The sequence below is a fragment of the Pristiophorus japonicus genome, chromosome 1, assembly GCF_044704955.1.
Source record: "Pristiophorus japonicus isolate sPriJap1 chromosome 1, sPriJap1.hap1, whole genome shotgun sequence".
Classification (NCBI taxonomy): Eukaryota; Metazoa; Chordata; class Chondrichthyes; family Pristiophoridae; genus Pristiophorus; species Pristiophorus japonicus.
In genome coordinates, this window is record NC_091977.1 from 92895778 (window position 1) to 92920274 (window position 24497).

The window sequence follows — 24497 nt, forward strand, 5'->3', positions numbered from 1 at the left end:
GAATAAGGGGCCACCCATTTAAACAGAGACGAGGAGGAATTTCTTCTCTGAGGGTTGTAAATCTACGGGTCATTGAATATATTTAAGGTGGAGCTAGGCAGATTTTTGAGCGATAAGGGAATGAATAAAGGGTTATCGGGAGCAGGCAGGGAAGTGGAGCTGAGTCCATGATCAGTTCAGCCATGATATTAAATGGCAGAGCAGGCTCGAGGTGTCATGGCATACTCCTGCTCCTATTTTTTGTTCTTATGAAGCATCCGACTGCAATTTTCGGCCAAGTAAAAAAAATTTCAAAAAAATAAATTTTTATCTAAAACATTTCATTAAATTCAATTTTAAATATGTGAAGTGTTTTTCTTATTTATTTAAAATGTTTGTGTTTTTGGGGGTGTCCTCATTCATAGAAATGGTGATCTCCGTACAAACGGAGATCACTATTACTGTGAATAGGCATACGCAATTTTCATTGGTTGGTCTGGCCCACCTGATCCCAAGCTGCACATATGCTCCTGGAAAATGTGGGCCCCTATGTTGGACTGCGTAGTGAGGCCTCTGAGCGCAAGTCTACGTTCTTCCGGAACCACCTGGCACTTTCGTTAAAAGAATTTCGGTCGGAGTCATCCACCTGCAAGGAAGCTTCCGACCACAATTTCTGGGCTAATCTTTGTTAAATTTTAAAAGTATATTTATACTATTGTGCATGCCATACAAACTGATTTTCTACATGTTCCAACAAAGAGTGAACATTTTTCAATGGCACTTCGGTTTAGTGCTTGAATTGCAATCGTTGCTTGTGGTAATTGCTGTAGTTTCTCTTTCTGTTTTGTAAATGCTGTTTAATGATTTAAGGTTGTTATCTTAGATGATATCTTTTAAAGCAAAGGTAAATAATATAGGATTACTTAGGATAGGATTACATAGGATATACGACACAGAAACAGGCTATTCGGCCCAGCCAGTCCATGTTGGCGTTTTTGCTCCACTCGAACCTCCACCCGTCTTTCCTCATCTAAATCAATCAGCATAACTCTCTATTACCTTCTCCCTCATATGCTTGTCTAACCTCCCTTTAAATGCATCTATACTATTTGCTTCAATCCTCCCTGTGGTAGCGAGTTCCACATTCTCACCACTCTTTGGGTAAATAAGTTTCTTCCGAATTCCCTATTGGATTTCTTGGTGACTGTTATATTGATGGCCTCTAGTTATGCTCTTCCCCACAAGTGGGAACATTCTCTCTGTATCCACTCTATCTAAACCTATCATAATTTTAAAGGCCTCTATTAGGTCACCCCTCAGCCTTTTTCAAGAGAAAAAGGACACAGCCTGTTGATAGACTGGAGAAGCTGGGGTTGTTCTCCTTGGAGCAGAGAATATTGAGAGGAGATTTGATCGAGGTGTTCAAATTCATGAGGGGTCAGGACAGGGTAGATAGAGAGAAACTGTTCCCATTGGCAGAAAGGTCGAGAACCGGAGGACACAGATTTAAGGTGATTGGTAAAAGAAGCAAAGGCGACAAAAGAAAAAACCTTTTTATACAGCAAGTGGTTAAGATCTGGAATGCACTGCCTGAAAGGGTGGTGGAGGCAGACTCAATGTTATCTTTCAAAAGGAAGTTGGATAAGTATCTGAAGGAAAACAATTTGCAGGGAAAGGGCAGGGAGTTGGACTAGCTGAGAGTGAGCACGGGCTTGACGGGCTGTAACCATTCTATGATTCTATGATTCTAATGTTCCGTGTTGAAAACATTTAGTAATGTAGGATTTTCAGGGGGGCACAGTGTTAAATGTGACTGTAGAGTTGCGTATTTACTTCCAGTGGTATAGAGACACCATGTGGTAAAGTGAAGCAATTTCTGTCTTGCAGATAAATGAGATGCTTGTGACAATTGAATAATGCTCACCCCAGGAATGACAGCAACATGTATGGAATTAGTTTACAGCACGATTTTGTAGAATAAAGGTCTAAAGTCCTTAATCGTGATGCTGCTGAATTCTTGGGTGTCTGTGTTGTATTTTTCTGCAATATATTTCCTTAGAAGTGGTATGGGGTGCTGTCTACACCCACCATACAATGCTTCATCCTTCAACAAGGATAGACAGACTTTAGTGCCACTCTGCAGCTTGGCAATTGAAGGAGTCTCTGCTGTGGCTGGTATCATTTGAAGGTGAGAATCAAATTGGTATTCTGGCTGGCAGTGCAGTACTCCGATACTTAAATCAAATGGTGATGCTCAGGTTTCAAGAGTTGTAAATGATTAAAACAAATGATTAAAACAGTTGTAAATGATTAAAACAAATTGAAAGAATAGAATTAGACGTGTAACAAGTAGTAGTGGCTTTCAACCAATCTTGTATTTAAAAGCAGTTTTTTGTTTTAAATAAGGATTTTGTAATCAGGTGGAGCTCATTGTAAAATGTAATTTTCTTGAATCATCTAAAATTAAAACCCTATTGTGCATGTGTAAGCTTTATGTTTTATTTTAATATTCATTAAAGAACCCAGGGTTTAAAAACTAAATTTCACAAATTTTCTTTAATAATGCTTTGATGCTTCATCAAAATTGATATTTCCGATCTGAAGATTAACATTATGTACATGAATTATTTTTAATTTAGACAGGTTACCACTAAAAGTAAGCAAACAAAAAGTATATATAAAAATCGGGAAAATTATTTATTGTAATGAGGTGTTTGATAATTGTAGGTTTTATATAGCATTACTTTATAAATTAAATTTTGTGCTTTAATTTCAGCTGCGTCTACTATGATTGGAACTTCCACCCATCTCTCGGATCAGTGCTCACAGTTTGCCATTCCATCTTTCTGTCACTTTGTGTTCCCTCTCTGCGATGATAATTCCCGTAGTCCCAAACCACGTGAATTATGCCGGGATGAGTGCGAAGTTCTGGAAAATGATCTGTGCAGAACAGAATACATTATCGCAAGGTCAAACCCACTCATTTTTCTGCAACTTCAGTTGCCAAACTGTGAGGATCTACCACTGCCTGAAAGCCCAGAGGCTGCAGACTGCATGAGAATTGGAATTTTTGTGGATAGGATAAACAGATGTAAGTATGAAAGAGATTCGGATTGTCTTAACTAATCCCATCAATCATTAATTTGTTCTGTTGTTCTCTGAAAATCGTCCCTCAGACAATTAAACTGTTTAGAGCATTTGAGCACTCACACTGATGGACCTCGTGAAAATCACAGGTTCAGTCCACAGACTGATGAAATACAGTAAGCGGCACTTTCAAATGTCAGTAAACAGTACTTTTTAGCCATGCAGAGGAGCAAATGCTACTGCCACCCCCTTTTTGTGTTCTGCTGAATCATAACTAGCCAATTACTTTGAGGTTGACCTATATGTAGATCACATCAACAGCCTGAGGGGAGGAACATTATACCATATAATCAACAATGCATTGTTCTGCTGCTTATTCAGGAAGCATTTCTTCCTGTGTTCTACGGTCACAAATTTTAACTGCTGTTAAATAATCACTGGGTGAGTTAATTCAGAGTTCAATTACGATTCAGACACTGTCAGAAGATTGACCTTTTGTGAGTGTGGTTGATAACGTCATTCTGTTTATTCTGGCTCCTCGTCAAAGGATTGCTTTTGTTTTCTTTGGAAATATGATGCATAAATTTGAGTGCAAGCAACTGGATATCGTTACTTTTACAAACAAATACAGGAATTACTTTAGAAACATTTGGTTTTTTCTTCAAAATCAAATTAATTAGCCTACGAATAGCTGAAGAATAGATGTTTTACTCTCAATTAAACAAATATCATGCAGCACCGTGTACGTTTTGGGAATTTTTACCTCAATGGCTTAGAAGGGATTTTGTTTTCATTCATATTATGATTTTGCTATGAAGAGTAGATTCCCCTGAGTAAGGGTTAACTCTGAGATACATAAGCCCTTTGATTAAGTTGGTTCCCAGGATAGGGTATGAGATAGGTCATCCATTACAGACTGTGCTTTTTCATGTTCATCTTCATCAGCTTTGAGGCAATGAGTCTTTCACTATGTTGTATAACTATTTGCAGAATGGTTTTCATTTTCTGTGCCTGGCAGGGGCTGTGGTGAACCAGGGATACAGGTGCTGACAGCGCTCATACCAAAAGTGTGGCTTTTCATTCACAGTAACTTTCGCAGCTCAACTCCATAATTCTCAATATACTGAGTTGAAGGAAGGGGTCAGAGGAATGTCTTTTTCTTTCTCGCTCCATTTGGAGAGTGTGAAGATGTCTCTCTTGCCAGTCGATGTGAGACACATCGGGGTTCCAGCATGATAGAGGGATCTCATACTGCTTGTAACTTTGGTACAGATCTGCTTGGACTTGCATCTGCCTAGAATAGTGAAAATTGCATATTTATATTTTGTATGGTGCAGAGGTGCGGTGGCCCTGGAGCAGTGTGGAGGTCCTGACCTGTGAGAAACAACCAGCTGCAGGTCGGGGCCATAATAGGAGCGGAGGTGTGGCGGCCCAGGAGCAGCGTGGAGGTCACTACAGGGAGCAGCGCGAGCTGGTGCAGGAGAGCGACGACTTGGAGAAGGGCAACTGGATTGGACGTCACCAAAATCAAGGTCGTTGACTGGAGCATGGGCAGGTACAGCAGGAGCAGCGAGGTCAGGGCGAAGGAGCAGCGAGAGATAGTAGAGCGATGTGATCGGGGCCCAAGAGAGGCGTGAGTTTGGGGCCCAGAAGAGGCGAGGGCTCCAGGGCAGTACGGGCCAGCCCACACTAGGTCCGTGCAGCAGAGCTGGTCTCCAATCATCTTGGTTAATCCTTGCCACTGGAACAAGACCGAGCTCGGTCAAGCCCGTGTGGTGGTTGGTGTGCAACAGCCAGCACATGTTAAACAAAATCTACACACAAGCATCTTCCACTCTTCAATATGTAGTTCTGGACTTGGAATAACAGGTCCTTCATTGAAACACCTGTGAACTCATCCCTTTTGGTGTGGAAGCAAGTCATCCTCTTTACGAGGGAACGCCTAAGAAGAAGGTACATGGATTGGTAGGAAAAAAGGTATTTCACTGGAAAATTGTATTGTGTTCATTCATATATTATGAAGAATAAACTTATTTGTTGGTTTTGCAATCATGGCTCATCTCACTAAAGTGCTTTTCAGTTTGTCATTCATAAAGACAGAAAATGCACTCAGCAGCCCATGTGAAATCGTAGAACCCAAGTTTCGGCCTCAGTTGCTCCTGATTTTTTGGAGCAAATGGTGTAGAACGGAGTATCTTAGAAATTCAAATTCTCGGCATTTATTTTGTACCAGTTCTAGTAAGTTAGAACAGTTTCACTTTGGAACAGAATTTTTTTTTTCAAAAGGGGGCGTGTCCGGCCACTTACGCCTGTTTTCAAAGTTTCTGCAGTGAAAACTTACTCCAAACTAACTTAGAATGGAGTAAGTGAAGATTTTTGTACGCTCGAAAAAACCTTGTCTACACTTTAGAAAATCAGGCGTAGGTTACAAATCAGGCGTAGGGAATGGGGGTGGGGTTTAAAGGGAAGTTTACAAACATTAAACACTTCAGTTTACAAATAAAGAGCTATCATCAATAATAAATGATAAAACATTAATAAATCAACCAATAAATCAATCAAAAAAAATTAATAAGAAATCATTTTTTTTTTAAATCAATAAATAAAACATTTTCTACTTACCGAATGCAGCACCGGGAGCCCTCCAACAGCGTGCTGGGATGCCCCCCCCCCCCCCCTCCAGTGTGTCTCTATCAGTGTCTCTATCTCTCTGTCTGTCTGTCTGTGTGTGTCTCTCACTCTCTGTCTGTCAGTGTCTGTGTTTCTGACAGCGAGGGGAGGGGGAGGAGGGGGTAGAGGGAGAGAGGGGGGTGCAGGGAGAGGGGAGGAAGGGAGGCAGAGGGGGAGGGAGGGAAGGGGAGGGATGAGGAGAAGAGGGGGAGGGAGAGAAGGGGGGGAGGGAGGAGGAGAAGGGGAAGGGAGAAGGGGGGGAGAGGAGAAGGGAAAGGAGAAGGGGGAGGAGGAGGGGGAGGAGGAGAAGGGGAAGAGAGAAGGGGGGGAAGAGGAGAAGGAGAAGGGGGGGAAAGGAGAAGGGGGGGGAAGGGGAGGCTGAACGGGCCGGGCCTGGCCGGGCCCAAGACTTCGGGCAGGGCCCGCCCCCAGCATCAGATTTACAGGTAGGTGGCGTTGGGTCGGGTCCGGGGTCGGGAGCGCGGGTCGGGTCGGGGGGAGCGCGGGTCGGGAGCGCGGGTTGGGTCCGGTCCAGGGGGGATGGCGGTCGGGAGCACGGGGGGGGGGAGGAGGATGGAGGTCGGGTTGGTTCGGGTGGTGGGGGGGGGCGGGAGCGCGGATCGGTTCGTGTCGGGGGCGGGGAGAGGGAGGTCAGGTTGGGTCGGGTTGGATCCGGGGAGGGGGGGGGGCGGGTCGAGTCAGGGGTGTGGTGGGAGGGAGGTCGGTTTGGTTCGGTTCGGGTCGGGGGGAGGGTGGTCAGGTCGGGTGGCGGGGGGGGGGGGGGGCGGGGGGTGGGAAGCGCGGGTCGGGTCCTGTCCGGTCCGGGGGCGGGGGGTGGTGGAAGCGGAAGTCGAGTCGGGTCGGGAGTAAGCAGGAGCTGGGTGTGGGAGGGGCCTTATGCACGCAGCCCCAGTGAGGCCATTGGGCTAGGGGCTGCGTGCTTCGGGCCCCTCCCACACAGTTTTGGGCACCTGGAGCTACTGCACATGCGCGCCCACTGTAGCGCGCATGTGCAGCAGTCCCGGCACTGTTTTCAGTGCAGGGACCTAGCTCCGCCCCCTACAGCTCGTGCTGCGCTGCGCCGAGGGCCAGAGGACCAGCAGGGAGCCGGAGAATCTGGAAGTTTTTTTTAGGCGCACTTTGTGGCGCAAAAAACGGGCGTCCAGGTTGGTTGCGCGGCCCGAAACCTGGACCTGTAGTATCCAGTAGACGAAACAAGGCTCTGTGTTGCAATCCCCGGACCTTACTATTGTTTAATTAGATATTGGTTATTAAAAGGGTGCTGATGATTGTAGGGTATGCAAGGTCCACTTAAGTTGAGCATGGTGCTGAACCTCAGAATATATAGAGCAGAACCATGAAACTTGTAATATATAACTAAAGATAACTAAAAACAACAACTGATCTGATCATATCCGACAGTGCTGTCTTAATATGTTCCTTCACTCAGTCCTGTCCCAAGACCATTGTGTTTTAGTTCTAGTCCTCAAAAAATAAAACTTGTGCTTAAAATAAAACCCTCATCATTTTAGTCATCTACATATCTAGTGATAATTCTGCATGTTGTTTCCTTGCCCAGACATTATTAACCTGGAAATATATCATGTCTGAGCTCTAATCTTTCATATTTGTATGTGCACCATATGGTGTGCATGTACATCAAAAGGAAGTTCAACCAGTGATAACTCAAGATTACTAAAATGCAATGGTAAAATGTATACATAGTGTTTCATAACTTTTAGTTTTGTGTTAATTAAATATTAAGTGGCTTCTTGGTAGATTTTATTTTGTGTGATTTAAAAAAATATGTTGCATGTCAAAGAAACAACAGCACAAAATAACTAACTTGTTGACAGAGTCTGAGGAGGATAAGAAGGGTGTGTGTAACGTACTTGGTATGAGTTTTGATTTAGTGTCTGACTCGTAGTGGGCGAGGTTCCTCGCTTCTTCTCCCACTCCACCACTGTCACTTCAGTGGAAGTTCAGCAGAAACCCCTTTTTCACATGGTGCAAACTGGATTTCTGCTGAATTTATGGCTGAGTTTTAACAGCCAGCTAAGCCAGAATCTTGTACGAGTCTTTTCCCGAAAGTAATGCTTCAAAGTTTGTTATAGTTTCTGTTAACAGATTTGAGAGGGGGATGTAACATGAGTTTCAAATATAAGTAGACGTCAAGATGAGTTCATTTTGAGTGAGAATTCCTTTTTGCATTTGAAAGGCATTGTTCAAAATCCAGGCTATCCCAGTAACTCGCTTCAGGGATATAAAATAAACAACTTTGTTTGAATCAAGGCAGCTGGAAGGTTCTTTTACAGAATGCAGCGAGCAGATGGAAAATTGCAAAGAAGCCAGGAAGCTGTTTAAAAATGTGAAAGCAACTAAGAGAGGATTTGAAAAGATCCTACAGGTTGATATTCTTCAAAGATCAGAAAAATGCTATGCATGTTTTGTGAAATATTAATTTGTTCTCAGATTTGCAAATGTTTTATACAAAGAATTAGATAAAATGCTATTGTAAATATGTAACTATTATATCACTGTTGTATCAGTCGCCTGTTTATTATTTAATAAATTTACTTTGTACTTTAAACTTTAAATGAGGTCTGCTGTGAGATTTGACCACTTTTGAAATTTTATGGTGTCACAAGATAATCCAGTACTTACAGGAATTACCAGAGTGTGCTTTTCAATTACCTGGATGTGTTACTGAAACCTTACAAAGATCGCAAGGCCAAGATAAATGCACTCAAAGGTATGGGAAGTTGCAATTCACCCATGAAAAGGAGCTAAGATAATGAGAACTGAAATAAGGTTTAAAAAGATCAAAGTCTGATGGGGTAATATCGCCTGTCTTCTTGTTGCGGATATAATTTACGACCATGAGCATCGAGTCAGAAATGTATTTGGAGAGTGACACAAATTTTTCTTCTGAATACAAAATTGATCAAGTTTTATCATTTATTCCACTTGTTTTTAAAAAGAAAAAAGATGCAAAAGTCACATTTGACCCACTGAGTCATCCATCAATCTCGCGTTTGGTTATACAAAAGAAATTAAATAATGCCTGGTCTCTCGAATGCTACAGGGGAGCCAATTTCTCTCTCAAAATGCTAGAGATTGTACATTACAATTATATCTTTGTTTACTAATTAACACTTCAAAATATTCTAGTAACTACCTTCTCTCCAACCTGCTGTTTTATTGTTAAAATATAAGTTTAAAAAGTCACATTTAGCCAAATCATTACTGAACATAAACAACATTTTAAGGGGTCTGTATTTTTATAATTGGTAAACAGAGATCGGAGTTGGAAGAAAGCGGGCTTCAACTTGTCATCTGATTGATTAGAATGCTGAGCAATGGTTTGACTGACTAAGGAAATATATCAGACTTTGCATGACCGGAGTGACTCCGAGGATAAATAGTACTGAGCCACACAACAGGAAGACACCTCCAGTCTGTTAAGTTAACTGATTTCAGCCAATTTGGCAGTAGGGTTGCTGCAAATGATCTCAGTGCCTCTGGGTAGAAAGGTGGAAAATTGACCAGAGTTGCCACTCCTGGATTGCTATCCACTGACCCCTGCTGGAAAGTGCCTGTATATTACAGCAGTGAGGAGGGATGATATGTTAGCGGGATCATCAAATGAGGCCACATGGGTCAAATTGAAAAATAAAAAAGGGGCAGACCCCCAAATAGTGGGAGGAAGATAGAGGAGCAAATATGTAGGCAAATTTCTGTGAAGTCCAAAAACCATAGGGCAGTAATAGTAGGGGATTTTAACTATCCAAATAATGATTGGGAGAAATGTAGTGTGAAGGGTACAGAGGGTGCGGAATTCTTGAAAGAGAACTTTTTTAATCAGTATGTAGCAAGCCCAACACGAGAGGGGGCGGTCTTGGATTTAGTTTTGGGGAATGAAGCTGGGCAGGTTGAAGGGGTATTAGTGGGAGAGCACTTGGGTGCCAGTGACCATAATTCAGTCAGATTCAAGTTGGTTATGGATAAGGACAAGGATAGGCCTGGAATAAAAGTTCCGAATTGGGGAAAAGCTAATTTTGCTAAATTAAGGAGTGATTTGGCCATGGTGGACTGGAAACAGCTACTTGTGGGTAAATCAGTGTTGGAACAGTGGGAGGCATTCAAGGAGGAGATCGGGAAGGCTCAGGCCAAGCATGTGCCCTTAAAGAAAAAGACTGGGAAAAATAATTCCAGAGCCCCCTAGATATCTAGGGACTTACAGGGGAGGATTAAGAAAAAAAGGGACTCAGTCTGAGGAGCCAGCACCGCGAGAGGAGCGGTATGGGAGGATAAAGGACAGTGACAGCGAGTCGGAGCGGCGGCAGACCGAGGGGCCAGCACCGCGAGAGGAGCGGTATGGGAGGATAAAGGATGGTGGTAGCGAGTCGGAGCGGCGGCAGACCGAGGGGCCAGCACCGCGAGAGGAGCGGTATGGAAGGATAAAGGATGGTGGTAGCGAATTGGAGCGGCAGCAGACCGAGGGGCCAGCACCGCGAGAGGAGCGGTATGGAAGGATAAAGGACAGTGACAGCGAGTCGGAGCGGCGGCAGACCGAGGGGCCAGCACCGCGAGAGGAGCGGTATGGGAGGATAAAGGATGGTGGTAGCGAATTGGAGCGGCGGCAGACCGAGGGGCCAGCACCGCGAGAGGAGCGGCGCAGGAGGATAAAGGATGGTGGTAGCGAGTCGGAGCGGCGGCAGTCCGAGTAGTCAGCTGGTGCAGAGGCCGAAGGTAAAACAAAGAATTAAAAAGAAATCAAAATGTGACGTCACAGCAAAGTGGATAAGTGATTGGCTGGTGGATTGGTGAGTAATCTTTTCCTTTTTCTTTTTATTTCCTTATCAGTAGGTAACCTTTGGCATTGTTGCAAATTAAGTTAATTTAAGGGTTAAGTCATGGCAGGAGTCCGGGGTCGGCGAGAGGCCTATAAAGGCCAGCGGGAGTCGGGCAGTTCGAGCAGTCAGTCGAGGAGGCGGGAGCTCGGAGCAGCGTGAGTCCGGGGTCGGCGAGAGGCCTATAAAGGCCAGCGGGAGTCGGGCAGTTCGAGCAGTCAGTCGAGGAGGCGGGAGCTCGGAGCAGCGTGAGTCCGGGGTCGGCGAGAGGCCTATAAAGGCCAGCGGGAGTCGGGCAGTTCGAGCAGTCAGTCGAGGAGGCGGGAGCTCGGAGCAGCGTGAGTCCGGGGTCGGCGAGAGGCCTATAAAGGCCAGCGGGAGTCGGGCAGTTCGAGCAGTCAGTCGAGGAGGCGGGAGCTCGGAGCAGCGCGAGTCCGGGGTCGGCGAGAGGCGTACCGGTGCAGCTGCAGGGAGAAGGCAAAAAAACAAAGGTGACGTCACAGCCTAGGGGTGAAGTGATTGGCTGGTGATTGGTGAGTAGTTTTTCTTTTTCTTCTTATATTGGTCAGTAACTTTTAACATTGTTATTACCAGTTTAAGTGTATCTAAGGGTTAAGACATGGCAGGAGAGCTCGGTCGGGTGTTATGCTCCTCCTGTACCATGTGGGAACTCAGGGACACTTCCGGTGTCCCTGACGACTACGTGTGTGGGAAGTGTATCCGCCTCCAGCTCCTGACGGTCCGCGTTACGGAATTGGAGCTGAGGGTGGATTTACTCTGGAGCATCCACGATGCTGAGAATGACGTGAGTATCACGTGTAGTGAGTTGGTCTTACCGCAGGGAAAGGGTCCACAGCCAGATAGGGAATGGAAGACCAGCAGGAAGAGTAGAGCAAGGAAGGTAGTGCAGGGGTCCCCTGCGGTCATCCCCCTGCAAAACAGATACACCGCTTTGGGTACTGTTGAGGGGAATGACTCATCAGGGGAGGGCAGCAGCAGCCAAGTTCATGGCACCGTGGCTGGCTCTGCTGCACAGGAGGGCAAGAAAAAGAGTGGGAGAGCGATAGTGATAGGGGATTCAATTGTGAGGGGAATAGATAGGCGTTTCTGCGGCCGCAACCGAGACTCCAGGATGGTATGTTGCCTCCCTGGTGCAAGGGTCAAGGATGTCTCGGAGCGGGTGCAGGACATTCTGAAATGGGAGGGAGAACAGCCAGTTGTCGTGGTGCACATTGGTACCAACGACATAGGCAAAAAAAGGGATGAGGTCCTACGAAACGAATTTAAGGAGCTAGGAGCTAAATTAAAAAGTAGGACCTCAAAAGTAGTAATCTCGGGATTGCTACCAGTGCCACGTGATAGTCAGAGTAGGAATCGCAGGATAGCGCAGATGAATACGTGGCTTGAGCAGTGGTGCAGCAGGGAGGGATTCAAATTCCTGGGGCATTGGGACCGGTTCTGGGGGAGGTGGGACCAGTACAAACCGGACGGTCTGCACCTGGGCAGGACTGGAACCAATGTCCTAGGGGGAGTGTTTGCTAGTGCTGTTGGGGAGGATTTAAACTAATATGGCAGGGGGATGGGAACCAATGCAGGGAGACAGAGGGAAACAAAAAGGAGCCAAAAGCAAAAGACAGAAAGGAGATGAGGAAAAGTGGAGGGCAGAGAAACCCAAGGCAAAGAACAAAAAGGGCCACTGTACAGCAAAATTCTAAAAGGACAAAGGGTGTTAATAAAACAAGCCTGAAGGCTTTGTGTCTTAATGCAAGGAGTATCCGCAATAAGGTGGATGAATTAATTGTGCAAATAGATGTTAACAAATATGATGTGATTGGGATTACGGAGACGTGGCTCCAGGATGATCAGGGCTGGGAACTCAACATTCAGGGGTATTCAACATTCAGGAAGGATAGAATAAAAGGAAAAGGAGGTGGGGTAGCATTGCTGGTTAAAGAGGAGATTAATGCAATAGTTAGGAAAGACATTAGCTTGGATGATGTGGAATCTATATGGGTAGAGCTGCAGAACACCAAAGGGCAAAAAACGTTAGTAGGAGTTGTGTACAGACCTCCAAACAGTAATAGGGATGTTGGGGAGGGCATCAAACAGGAAATTAGGGGTGCATGCAATAAAGGTGTAGCAGTTATAATGGGTGACTTTAATATGCACATAGATTGGGCTAGCCAAACTGGAAGCAATACGGTGGAGGAGGATTTCCTGGAGTGCATAAGGGATGGTTTTCTAGACCAATATGTTGAGGAACCAACTAGGGGGGAGGCCATCTTAGACTGGGTGTTGTGTAATGAGAGAGGATTAATTAGCAATCTCATTGTGCGAGGCCCCTTGGGGAAGAGTGACCATAATATGGTGGAATTCTGCATTAGGATGGAGAATGAAACAGTAATTTCAGAGACCATGGTCCAGAACTTAAAGAAGGGTAACTTTGAAGGTATGAGGCGTGAATTGGCTAGGATAGATTGGCGAATGATACTTAGGGGGTTGACTGTGGATGGGCAATGGCAGACATTTAGAGACCGCATGGATGAAGTACAACAATTGTACATTCCTGTCTGGCGTAAAAATAAAAAGGGGAAGGTGGCTCAACCGTGGCTATCTAGGGAAATCAGGGATAGTATTAAAGCCAAGGAAGTGGCATACAAATTGGCCAGAAATAGCAGCGAACCTGGGGACTGGGAGAAATTTAGAACTCAGCAGAGGAGGACAAAGGGTTTGATTAGGACAGGGAAAATGGAGTACGAGAAGAAGCTTGCAGGGAACATTAAGGCGGATTGCAAAAGTTTCTATAGGTATGTAAAGAGAAAAAGGTTGGTGAAGACAAACGTAGGTCCCCTGCAGTCAGAATCAGGGGAAGTCATAACGGGGAACAAAGAAATGGCGGATCAATTGAACAAGTACTTTGGTTCGGTATTCACTAAGGAGGATACAAACAACCTTCCGGATATAAAAGGGGTCAGAGGGTCTAGTAAGGAAGAGGAACTGAGGGAAATCTTTATTAGTCGGGAAATTGTGTTGGGGAAATTGATGGGATTGAAGGCCGATAAATCCCCAGGGCCTGATGGACTGCATCCTAGAGTACTTAAGGAGGTAGCCTTGGAAATAGCGGATGCATTGACAGTCATTTTCCAACATTCCATTGACTCTGGTTCAGTTCCTATGGAGTGGAGGGTAGCCAATGTAACCCCACTTTTTAAAAAAGGAGGGAGAGAGAAAACAGGGAATTATAGACCGGTCAGCCTGACCTCAGTAGTGGGTAAAGTGATGGAATCAATTATTAAGGATGTCATAGCAGTGCATCTGGAAAATGGTGACATGATAGGTCCAAGTCAGCATGGATTTGTGAAAGGGAAATCATGCTTGACAAATCTTCTGGAATTTTTTGAGGATGTTTCCAGTAAAGTGGACAAGGGAGAACCAGTTGATGTGGTATATTTGGACTTTCAGAAGGCTTTCGACAAGGTCCCACACAAGAGATTAATGTGCAAAGTTAAAGCACATGGGATTGGGGGTAGTGTGCTGACGTGGATTGAGAACTGGTTGTCAGACAGGAAGCAAAGAGTAGGAGTAAACGGGTACTTTTCAGAATGGCAGGCAGTGACTAGTGGAGTGCCGCAAGGTTCTGTGCTGGGGCCCCAGCTGTTTACATTGTACATTAATGATTTAGACGAGGGGATTAAATGCAGTATCTCCAAATTTGCGGATGATACTAAGTTGGGTGGCAGTGTGAGCTGCGAGGAGGATGCTATTAGGCTGCAGAGTGACTTGGATAGGTTAGGTGAGTGGGCAAATGCATGGCAGATGAAGTATAATGTGGATAAATGTGAGGTTATCCACTTTGGTGGTAAAAACAGAGAGACAGACTATTATCTGAATGGTGACAGATTAGGAAAAGGGAAGGTGCAACGAGACCTGGGTGTCATGGTACATCAGTCATTGAAGGTTGGCATGCAGGTACAGCAGGCGGTTAAGAAAGCAAATGGCATGTTGGCCTTCATAGCGAGGGGATTTGAATACAGGGGCAGGGAGGTGTTGCTACAGTTGTACAGGGCCTTGGTGAGGCCACACCTGGAGTATTGTGTACAGTTTTGGTCTCCTAACTTGAGGAAGGACATTCTTGCTATTGAGGGAGTGCAGCGAAGGTTCACCAGACTGATTCCCGGGATGGCGGGACTGACCTATCAAGAAAGATTGGATCAATTGGGATTGTATTCACTGGAGTTCAGAAGAATGAGAGGGGACCTCATAGAAACGTTTAAAATTCTGACGGGTTTAGACAGGTTAGATGCAGAAAGAATGTTCCCAATGTTGGGGAAGTCCAGAACCAGGGGTCACAGTCTGAGGATAAGGGGTAAGCCATTTAGGACCGAGATGAGGAGAAACTTCTTCACCCAGAGAGTGGTGAACCTGTGGAATTCTCTACCACAGAAAGTAGTTGAGGCCAATTCACTAAATATATTCAAAAGGGAGTTAGATGAAGTCCTTACTACTCGGGGGATCAAGGGTTATGGCGAGAAAGCAGGAAGGGGGTACTGAAGTTTCATGTTCAGCCATGAACTCATTGAATGGCGGTGCAGGCTAGAAGGGCTGAATGGCCTGCTCCTGCACCTATTTTCTATGTTTCTATGTAGGAGAGCCCAGACCCGTGTCATGCCCCTCCTGTCTCCCAGTGTCCCTGACTACTATGTGTGCAGGAAGTGTGTCCAGCTGCAGCTCATGACAGACCGCATTGCAGCACTGGAGCTGCGCATGGACTCACTGGAGCATCTGCGATGCTGAGGATGTCGTGAATAGCACGTTTAGTGAGTTGGTCACACCGCAGGTAACGGTCACACAGCCAGATAGGGAATGGGTGACCATCAGGAAGAACAGTGGAAGGATGGCAGTGCAGGGGTCCCCTGCGGTCATATCCCTCCAAAACAGATATACCATTTTGGATACTATTGGGGGAGATGACTCATCAGGGGAAGGCAGCAGCAGCTAAGTTCATGGCACCATGGGTGGCTCTGCTGCACAGGAGGGCAAGAAAAAGAGTGGGAGAGCTATAATGGTAGGGGATTCTATTGTAAGGGGAATAGATAGGCGTTTCTGCGGCTGCAATCGAGATCCAGGATGGTACGTTGCCTCCCTGGTGCAAGGGTCAAAGATGCCTCAAAGCGGCTGCAGGGCATTTTGGAGGGGGAGGGTGAACAGCCAGTTGTCGTGATGCATATAGGTACCAATGATATCGGTAAAAAACGGGATGAGGTCCTACAAGATGAATTTAGGGAGCTAGGAGTTAAATTAAAAAGTAGGACCTCAAAGGTACGAATCTCAGGATTGCTACCAGTGCCACGTGCTAGTCAAAGTAGAAATAGCAGGATGTTAAGATGAATACGTGGCTTGAGGAATGGTGCAAGAGGGAGGGATTCAAATTCTTGCGACACTGGAACTGGTTCTGGGGGAGGTGGGACTAGTACAAACTGGACGCTCTGCACCTGGGCAGGAAATGAACCAATGTCCTGGGGGGAGTGTTTGCAAGTGCAGTTGGGGAGGGTTTAAACTAATATGGCAGGGGGATGGAAATCTATGCAGGGAGACAGATGAAAGTAAAATGGGGGCAGAAGCAAAAGGTAGAAAGGAGATAAGGAAAGGTGGAGAGCAGAGAAATCAAAGGCAAAAATCAAAAACATAATTCTAAAAGGACAAAGAGTGTTTAAAAAAAAATGCCTGAAGGCTCTGTGTCTCAATGCGAGGAGCATTTGTAATAAGGTGGATGAATTAACTGCGCAGATAGCTGTTAATGGATATGATGTAATTGGGATTATGGAGACATGGCTCCAGGGTGACCAAGGCTGGAAACTTAACATCCAGGGGTATTCAATATTCAGGAAGGATAGACAGAAAGAAAAAGGAGGTAATGTAGCGTTGCTGGCTAAAGAGGAGATTAATGCAATAGAAAGGAAGGACATTAGCTTGGATGACGTGGAATCTGTATGGGTAGAGCTTCGGAACACCAAAGCGCAGAAAACGCTAGTGGGAGTTGTGTACAGACCACCAAACAGTGATAGTGAGGTTGGGGATGGCATCAAACAGGAAATTAAGAATGTGTGCAATAAAGGCACGGCATTTATCATGGGTGACTTTAATCTCCATATAGATTGGGCTAACCAAACTGGTAGCAATACGGTGGAGGAGGATTTCCTGAAGTGAATAAGGGATGGTTTTCTAGATCAATATGTCGAGGAACCAACTGGAGAGCAGGCCATCTAGACTGGGTCTTGTACAATGAGAGAGGATTAATTTGCAATCTTGTTGTGCGAGGCCCCTTGGGGAAGAGTGACCATAATATGGTAGTATTCTTCATTAAGATGGAGAATGACACAGTTAATTCAGAGGCTAGGGTCCTGAACTTAAAGAAAGGTAACTTCGATGGCATGAGACGTGAATTGGCTAGGATGGACTGGCGAATGATACTAAAAGGGTTGATGGTGGATAGGCAATGGCAGACATTTAAAGATCACATGGATGAACTTCAACAATTGTACATCCCTGTCTGGCATAAAAATAAAACAGGGAAGGTGGCTCAACCGTGGCTAACAAGGGAAATTAGGGATAGTGTTAAATCCAAGGAAGAGGCATATATATTGGCCAGAAAAAACAGCAAACCTGAGGACTGGGAGAAATTTAGAATTCAGCAGAGGAGGACAAAGGTTTTAATTACAAGAGGGAAAATAGACTATGAGAGTAAGCTTGCAGTGAACATAAAAACTGACTGCAAAAGCTTCTATAGATCTGTGAAGAGAAAACAATTAGTGAAGACAAATGTAGGTCCCTTGCAGTCAGAATCAGGTGAATTTATAATGGGGAACAAAAAAAGTGCAGAGCAATTGAACAAATACTTTGGTTCTGTCTTCATTAAGGAAGACAGAAATAACCTCTGGAAATACTAGAGGACCGAGGGTCTAGCGAGAAGCAGGAACTGAAGGAAATTCTTATTAGTCAGGAAATTGTGTTTGGGAAATTGATGGGATTGAAGGCCGATAAATCCCCAGAGCCTCATAGTCTGCATCCCAGAGTACTTAAGGAAGTGGCCCTAGAAATAGTGGATGCATTGGTGCTCATTTTCCAACATTCTGTAGACTCTGAATCAGTTCCTATGGATTGGAGGGTAGCTAATGCAACCCCACTTTTTAAAAAAGGAGAGAGTGAGAAAACAGAATTATAGACCAGTTAGCCTGACATCGGTAGTGGGGAAAATGTTGGAATCAATTATTAAAGACGTAATAGCAGCGCATTTGGAAAGCAGTGACAGGATCGGTCCAGGTCAGAATGGATTTATGAAAGGGAAATCACGCTTGAAAAATCTTCTAGAATTTTTTGAGGATGTAACTAGTAGGGTGGACAAGGGAGAACCAGTGGATGTGGTGTATTTGGACTTTCAAAAGGCTTTTGACAAGGTTCCACACAAGAGATTAGTGTGCAAAATTAAAGCACATGGTATTGGGGGTAATGCATTGACGTGGATAGAGAACTGGTTGGCAGACAGGAAGCAAAGAGTAGGAATAATTGGGTCCTTTTCAGAATGGCAGGCAGTGACTAATGGGGTACCGCAAGATTCAGTGCTGGGCTCCCAGCTATTTAATAATATACATTCATGATTTGGACGAAGGAATGGAGTGTAATATCTCCAAGTTTACAGATGACACTAAGCTGGGTGGCAGTGTGAGCTGTGAGGAGGATGCAAAGAGGCTGCACGGTGACTTGAGCAGGTTGGGTGAGTGGGCAAATGCATGGCAGATGCAGTATAATGTAGATAAATGTGAAGTTATCCACTTTGGTGGCAAAAACAGGGAAGCAGAATATTATCTGAATGGTGACAGATTAGTAAAAGGGGAGATGCAACGAGACCTGGGTGTCATGGTACATCAGTCATTGAAAGTTGGCATGCAGGCACAGCAGACGGTGAAGAAGGCAAATAGCATGTTGGCCTTCATAGCAAGAGGATTTGAATACAGGATCAGGAAAGTGTTACTGCAGTTGTACAGGGCCTTGGTGAGGCCACACCTTGAATATTGTGTACAGTTTTGGTCTCCTAATCTGAGGAAGGACATTCTTGCTATTGACGGAGTGCAGTGAAGGTTTACCAGACTGATTCCTGGGATGGCAGGACTAACATATGAAGAAAGACTGGATCAACTAGGCTTATATTCACTGGAATTTAGGAGAATGAGAGGGGATCTCATAGAAACATAAAATTCTGATGGGATTGGACAGGTTAGATGCAGGAAGAATGTTCCCAATGTTGGGGAAGTCCAGAACCAGGGGTCACAGTCTAAGGGTAAGGGGTAAGCCATTTAGGACCGAGATGAGGAGAAACTTCTTCACTCAGAGAGTTGTGAACCCGTGGAATTCTCTACCACAGAAAGTTGTTAAGGCCAGTTCGTTCGATTTATTCAAAAAGGAGTTAGATGTGGCCCTTACGGCTAAAGGGATCAAAGGGTATGGAGAGAAAGCAGGAATGGGGTACTGAAGTTGCATGATCAGCCATGATCATATTGAATGGTGGTGCAGGCTGAAAGGGCCGAATGTCCTACTCCTGCACTTATTTTCTATGTTTATGTCATATACCAACAGCTAAATACTATATAATCTTTAGAGGAATATAGAAAGTTAAGAGGCAACATTAAAAAGGATATTAGGAATGCTAAGAGCGAGCACGAGAAATTCTTGGCCAGTAAAATTAAAGAAAATCCTAAGATGTTCTATAAATATATTAAGAGTAAGAGGGTAACTAAAGAAAGGGTTGGGCCTATGAGAGACCATGAGGGTAATCTTTGTGTGGAGGAGGAAGATGTTGGTAGGGATCTTAACGAATACTTCGCATCTCTTTTCACAAAAGAAAAGGGCAATGCAGATACTGCTATCGAGGAGGTGTGTGATATTCTGGATGAAATAAATATAGTGAGAAAGGAAGTATTGAAGGATTTAGCAGCTTTGAAAATAGATAAGTCCCCAGGCCCGGATGAAATGCATCCCGGGCTGTTGAGCGAAATAAAAGAGGATCTGGGCATGCTGCCGGAGGATTGGAGGACTGCTAATGTAGTACCCTTGTTTAAGAAGGGAGAAAGGGATCGGCCGAGTAATTACAGGCCTGTCAGCCTAATCTCAGTGGTGGGAAAATTATTGGGAAAATATCCTGAAAGACAGGATAAATCTACATTTGCAAAGGCAAGGATTAATTAGGGACAGTCAGCACAGATTTGTTCAGGGAAAATCGTGTTTGACGAACCTGATTGAATTTTTGAGGTGGTAAACGAGAGGGTCGATGAGGGTAGTGCGTACGATGTAGTATATATGGACTTTAGCAAGGCTTTTGATAAGGTCTCACATGGTAGACTGGTTATGAAGGTTAAAGCCCTTGGGATACAGGGCAAAGTGGCAAGTTGGATCCAAAATTGGTTTGGAGGTAGCAAGCAAAGTATAATGATTGATGGATGTTTTTGTGACTGGAAGGATGTTTCCAGTGGGGTTCCGCAGGGCTCAGTACTGGGTCCCTTGCTTTTTGTGGTATATATCAATGATTTAGATTTGAATATAGGGAGTATGATTAAGAAGTTTGCAGACGGCACTAAAATTAGCTGTGTGGTTGATAATGAAGAGGAAAGTCACGGGCTGCAGGAGGATATCAATCTACTGGTCAGGTGGGCAGAGCAGTGACAAATGGAATTTAATTCAGAGTGTGTGAGATGATGACTTTGGGAGTGTTAATAAGGAAAGGGTATACACATTAAGTGATAGGCCACTTAATAGTGGTAGATGAACAAAGGGACTTTGGAGTGCTTGTCCACAAATCCCTGAAAGTAGCAGGCCAGGTGGTTAAGAAGACATACGGAATGATTGCCTTTATTGGTCTCGGCATAGAATATAAGAGCAGGGAGGTTATACTTAAATTGTATAATACTCTGGTTAGGCAACAGCTGGAGTACTGTGTGCAGTTCTGGTCGCCATCTTATACGAAGGACGTGATTGCACTAGAGAGGATGCAGAGGAGATTTACTAGGATGCTGCCTGGAATAAAGAATCTTAGTTACGAGGATAGATTGGATAGGCTGGGTTTGTTCTCATTGGAACAGAGGAGGTTGAGAGGAGACCTTACTGAGGTGTACAAAATATTAAGGGGCCTGAACATAGTGGAGAGTAAGGGCGTATTTCCATTCATGGAGGGGTCTATTATGAGTGGGCATTGTTTTAAGGTGATTGGTGGAAGGTTTAAAGGGGATATGAAGGGGAGCATCTTTAAGCAGAGGGTTATGGGGATCTGGAATTCGCTGCCTGGAAGAATGGTGGATGAAGAAACCTTCACTTTTTTAAGAGATGGTTGGATGGGTACTTAAAGTGCAGTAACCTGCAGGGTTACCGTCCTAGAGCTGGAAATTGGGATTAGACTGGATGACCTTTTGTTGGACGGCGCAGATCAATATCATAGGCAGTCCCTCGGAATCGAGAAAGACTTGTTTCCACTCCCAAAGTGAGATCTTTGATGGCTGAACAGTCCGATACGAGAGCCACAGATCCTGTTACAGGTGGGACAGACATTCGTCGAGGAAAGGGGTGGGTGAGGCTGGTTTGCCGCGCGCTCCTTCCGCTGCCTGCGCTTGACCTCTTCACGCTCTTTGCGTTGAGACTCTGAAGAGCTCAACACCCTCTCGGATGGACTTTCTCCACCTTGGGCGGTCTTCAGCCAGGGTCTCCCAGGTGTCAGTGGTGATGTCGCACTTTACTAGGGAGGCTTTGAGGGTGTCCTTATAACATTTCCGCTGCCCATCTTTGGCTCTGCATAAAGCATTTGCTTAGGGAGTTTCGTATCTGGCATGCGAATTATGTGGCCTGCTCAGCGAAGCTGATCGAGTGTGGTCAGTGCTTCAATCCTGAGGATGTTAGCCTGGACAAGGACACTGATGTTGGTGCGCCTGTCCTCCCAGGGGATTTGCAGGATCTTGCGGAGACATCGTTGGTGATATATCTTCAGCGACTTGAGGTGCCTTCTATACATCGTCCATGCCTCAGATCCATACAGGAGGGCGGGTATTACTACAGCCCTGTAGACCATGAGCTTGGTGGTAGGTTTGAGGGCCTGGTCTTCAAACACTCTTTTCCTCAGATGGCCGAAGGCTGCACTGGTGCACTGGAGGCGATGTTGGATCTCTGCATCAATGTCTGCCTTTGTTGATAAGAGACTCCCGGGATATGGGAAATGGTCCACGTTGTCGAGGGCCGCACAGTGAATCTTGATCAGTGCTGTGCGGTGGGACAGGCTGGTGGAGGACCTTTGTCTTACGGATGTTAAGCATAAGGCCCATGCTTTCATATGCCTCAGTGAATACATTGTTTATATCCTGGAGTTCAGCCTCAGAATGCGCGCAGACGCAGGCGTCGTCCGCATACTACAGCTCAACGACAGAGGTTGGGGTGATCTTGGACCTGGCCCGAAGGCGGCGTATGTTAAACAGCTTTCCACTGTTTCTGTAGTTTGGTTCCACTCCAGCAGGGAGCTTGTTGATTGTGAGGTGGAGCATGGCGGCCTGGAAGATTGAGAAGAGGGTTGGAGCGATGACACAGCCCTGTTTGACCCCCGCCCGGATGTGAATTGGGTCTGTCATGGATCCGTTGGTAAGGATCACGGCTTGCGTGTCATTGTGAAGCAGGCGAAGGATGTTGACAAACTTTTGGGGGCATCCGAAACGGAGGAATACGCTCCATAGACCCTCACGGTTGACAGTGTCAAAGGCCTTTGTAAGATCAAAAAAGGCCATGTATAAAGGCTCTGCAGCTGTCGCGCTGCAAAGATCATGTCCGTTGTACCCCGTAGGGCACGAAATCCGCATTGTGATTCTGGGAGGAGCTCCTCGACCACAGGGAGAAGACGAAAGAGGAGAACTCGAGCGACAACTTTCCCAGTAGCTGATAGCAGGGAGATTCCCCTGTAGTTGCCGCAGTCGGACTTGTCAACTTTTTAAAAAATGGTCACAATCACTGCATCTCTGAGATCTCCCAGCATGCTCTCCTCCCTCCAGATGAGAGAGATGAGGTCATGTATCCGCGCCAACAGCGCCTCTCTGCCATACTTTAGCATCTCAGCAGGGATTCCATCCGCACCTGTAGCCTTGTTATTCTTGAGCTGTTTTATGGTTTTGCCTACCTCGTGCAATGTTGGAGTTTCACTGAGTTGGTGGCGGGTCGCATGCTGCAGGATGGAGTCAAGAACGAGTCAAAGGCAGAGTCTCAATTGAGGAGATCTTCAAAGTGCTCCTTCCATCGGGCCCTGACAGCCTCGGTGTTCTTGATTAGTGTTTCCCCATTCTTGGCCAGGAGTGGGGTGGGGCCTTGGGAGTTTGGGCCGTCGGTGGCCTTGCCTGCAGTGAAGAATCCTCGCATATCTTGGCTGTCAGTCAGTTGTTGTATCTCCTGTGCTTTCTCCATCCACCAGCTGTTATTTGGGTCCTGGGTTTTTTGTTGGTCCTGAGCCTTGAGCCGTCTGTAATGTTGTTTTGCAGCTCCCGAGTTGGGTTGTTGCTTGAGGCTCAGAAATGCTTTGCGCTTGTGATCTATTAGTTCTTCGATCTCCTGATTATTTTCATCAAACCAGTCCTGATGTTTTCTGGTTGAGTGACCAAGTGTCTCTTCACAGACACTGGTTATAGAGGCCTGGCGGGCAGATCAAGCACTGTGGGCATTCAGCATCTCAGGGTCATCAAGGCACGCCAGATTGGCTGTGAGGCGCTGGCTGTATAGGGCTCTCTTAGCTGGGTCTCTAAGTGCCCTAGCAGTAACTTTTTTGCGGAACTGCTTCTGCTGTCCCCTCTGCTTTAGGGCAATGTTAATATTGATGATGGATCGGATTAGGCAGTGGTCCATCCAGCAGTCGTCTGCTCCTGTCATGGCACGGGTAATGCGCACATCCTTGCGATCCCTGGCTCGGACAATGACATAGTCAAGCAGGTGCCAGTGTTTGGAGCGAGGGTGTTGCCACGATGCCTTGTATTTGTCCCTCTGGCGGAACAGGGTGTTGGTGATAAGGCGTTCATGTTCTAGACATTTTGTTAGGAGTAGGGTACCATTGGATTTGGCTTTCCCTATCCCCTCTCTGTCAATCACACCTCCCCAGAGGGCTGTGTCTTTGCCGATCCTGGCATTAAAGTCACCCAGGAGGATCAATTTATCGCCCGTGGGGACATGGGACAAGGATGTCTCGAGGTTGGAATAAAAACCCTCTTTAGCCTCATCCGTTGCATCGAGTGTAGGGGCGTACGCACTGATGACTGTGGCGCATTGGTTCCGGGATAGGGTAATGCAAAGAGTCATGAGGCGTTCGGTAACCCCACAGGGGGAAGTCATTGAAGCGGTCGACTGGCTCATTCTTGACGGCAAAGCCGACTCCATGAAGGTGGCGTTCTGCCTCTGGTTTCCCTTTCCAAAAGAAGGTGTAACCTCCATCATGTTCCTTCAACTGGCCTTCCCCTGCCCGCCGGGTCTCGCTTAGGGCGGCGATGTCAATGTCATAACGTCTGAGTTCCCGGGCAACTATGGTGGTGCGGCGTTCCGGCCTGTTGCTGTTGGAATTGTCCATGAGGGTCCTGACGTTCCAGGTCCCAAACTTCATACTGACGAAGTAGAAGATGCCTGTGCGTGAGTTCTTTTAACGTGGGATGGCCTCTGCACACTAGCAACCACACGGGCTTAGCCGAGCAAGGGGGTCCAAGACAACTGGAGACCAGGCACTGCTCTATAAGCCTAATTGCCTACGGTGAAGTGTTGGCCACAAGCTCGGCGCCGAGTAGTGCCATTGATGGTAGATGGCCCGAGGCTTGGTTGGGGGGCAGACATTAGGAAGGTCATTTCCAAAGTTATTTT

At 45.8% G+C, this 24497-nt stretch overlaps 1 protein-coding gene across 2 annotated transcripts in view; it reads left to right on the forward strand.

Annotated features, from left to right (window-relative positions):
• Positions 1-24497, forward strand: part of LOC139228082 (tyrosine-protein kinase transmembrane receptor ROR2-like) — a 304606-nt gene that overhangs the window by 73550 nt on the left and 206559 nt on the right. For both annotated transcript variants that reach the window (XM_070859350.1, XM_070859290.1), the window contains one exon: positions 2756-3070. In XM_070859350.1, coding sequence (XP_070715451.1) covers positions 2756-3070 — 315 coding nt within the window. The remainder of the gene's footprint in view (positions 1-2755; positions 3071-24497) is intronic.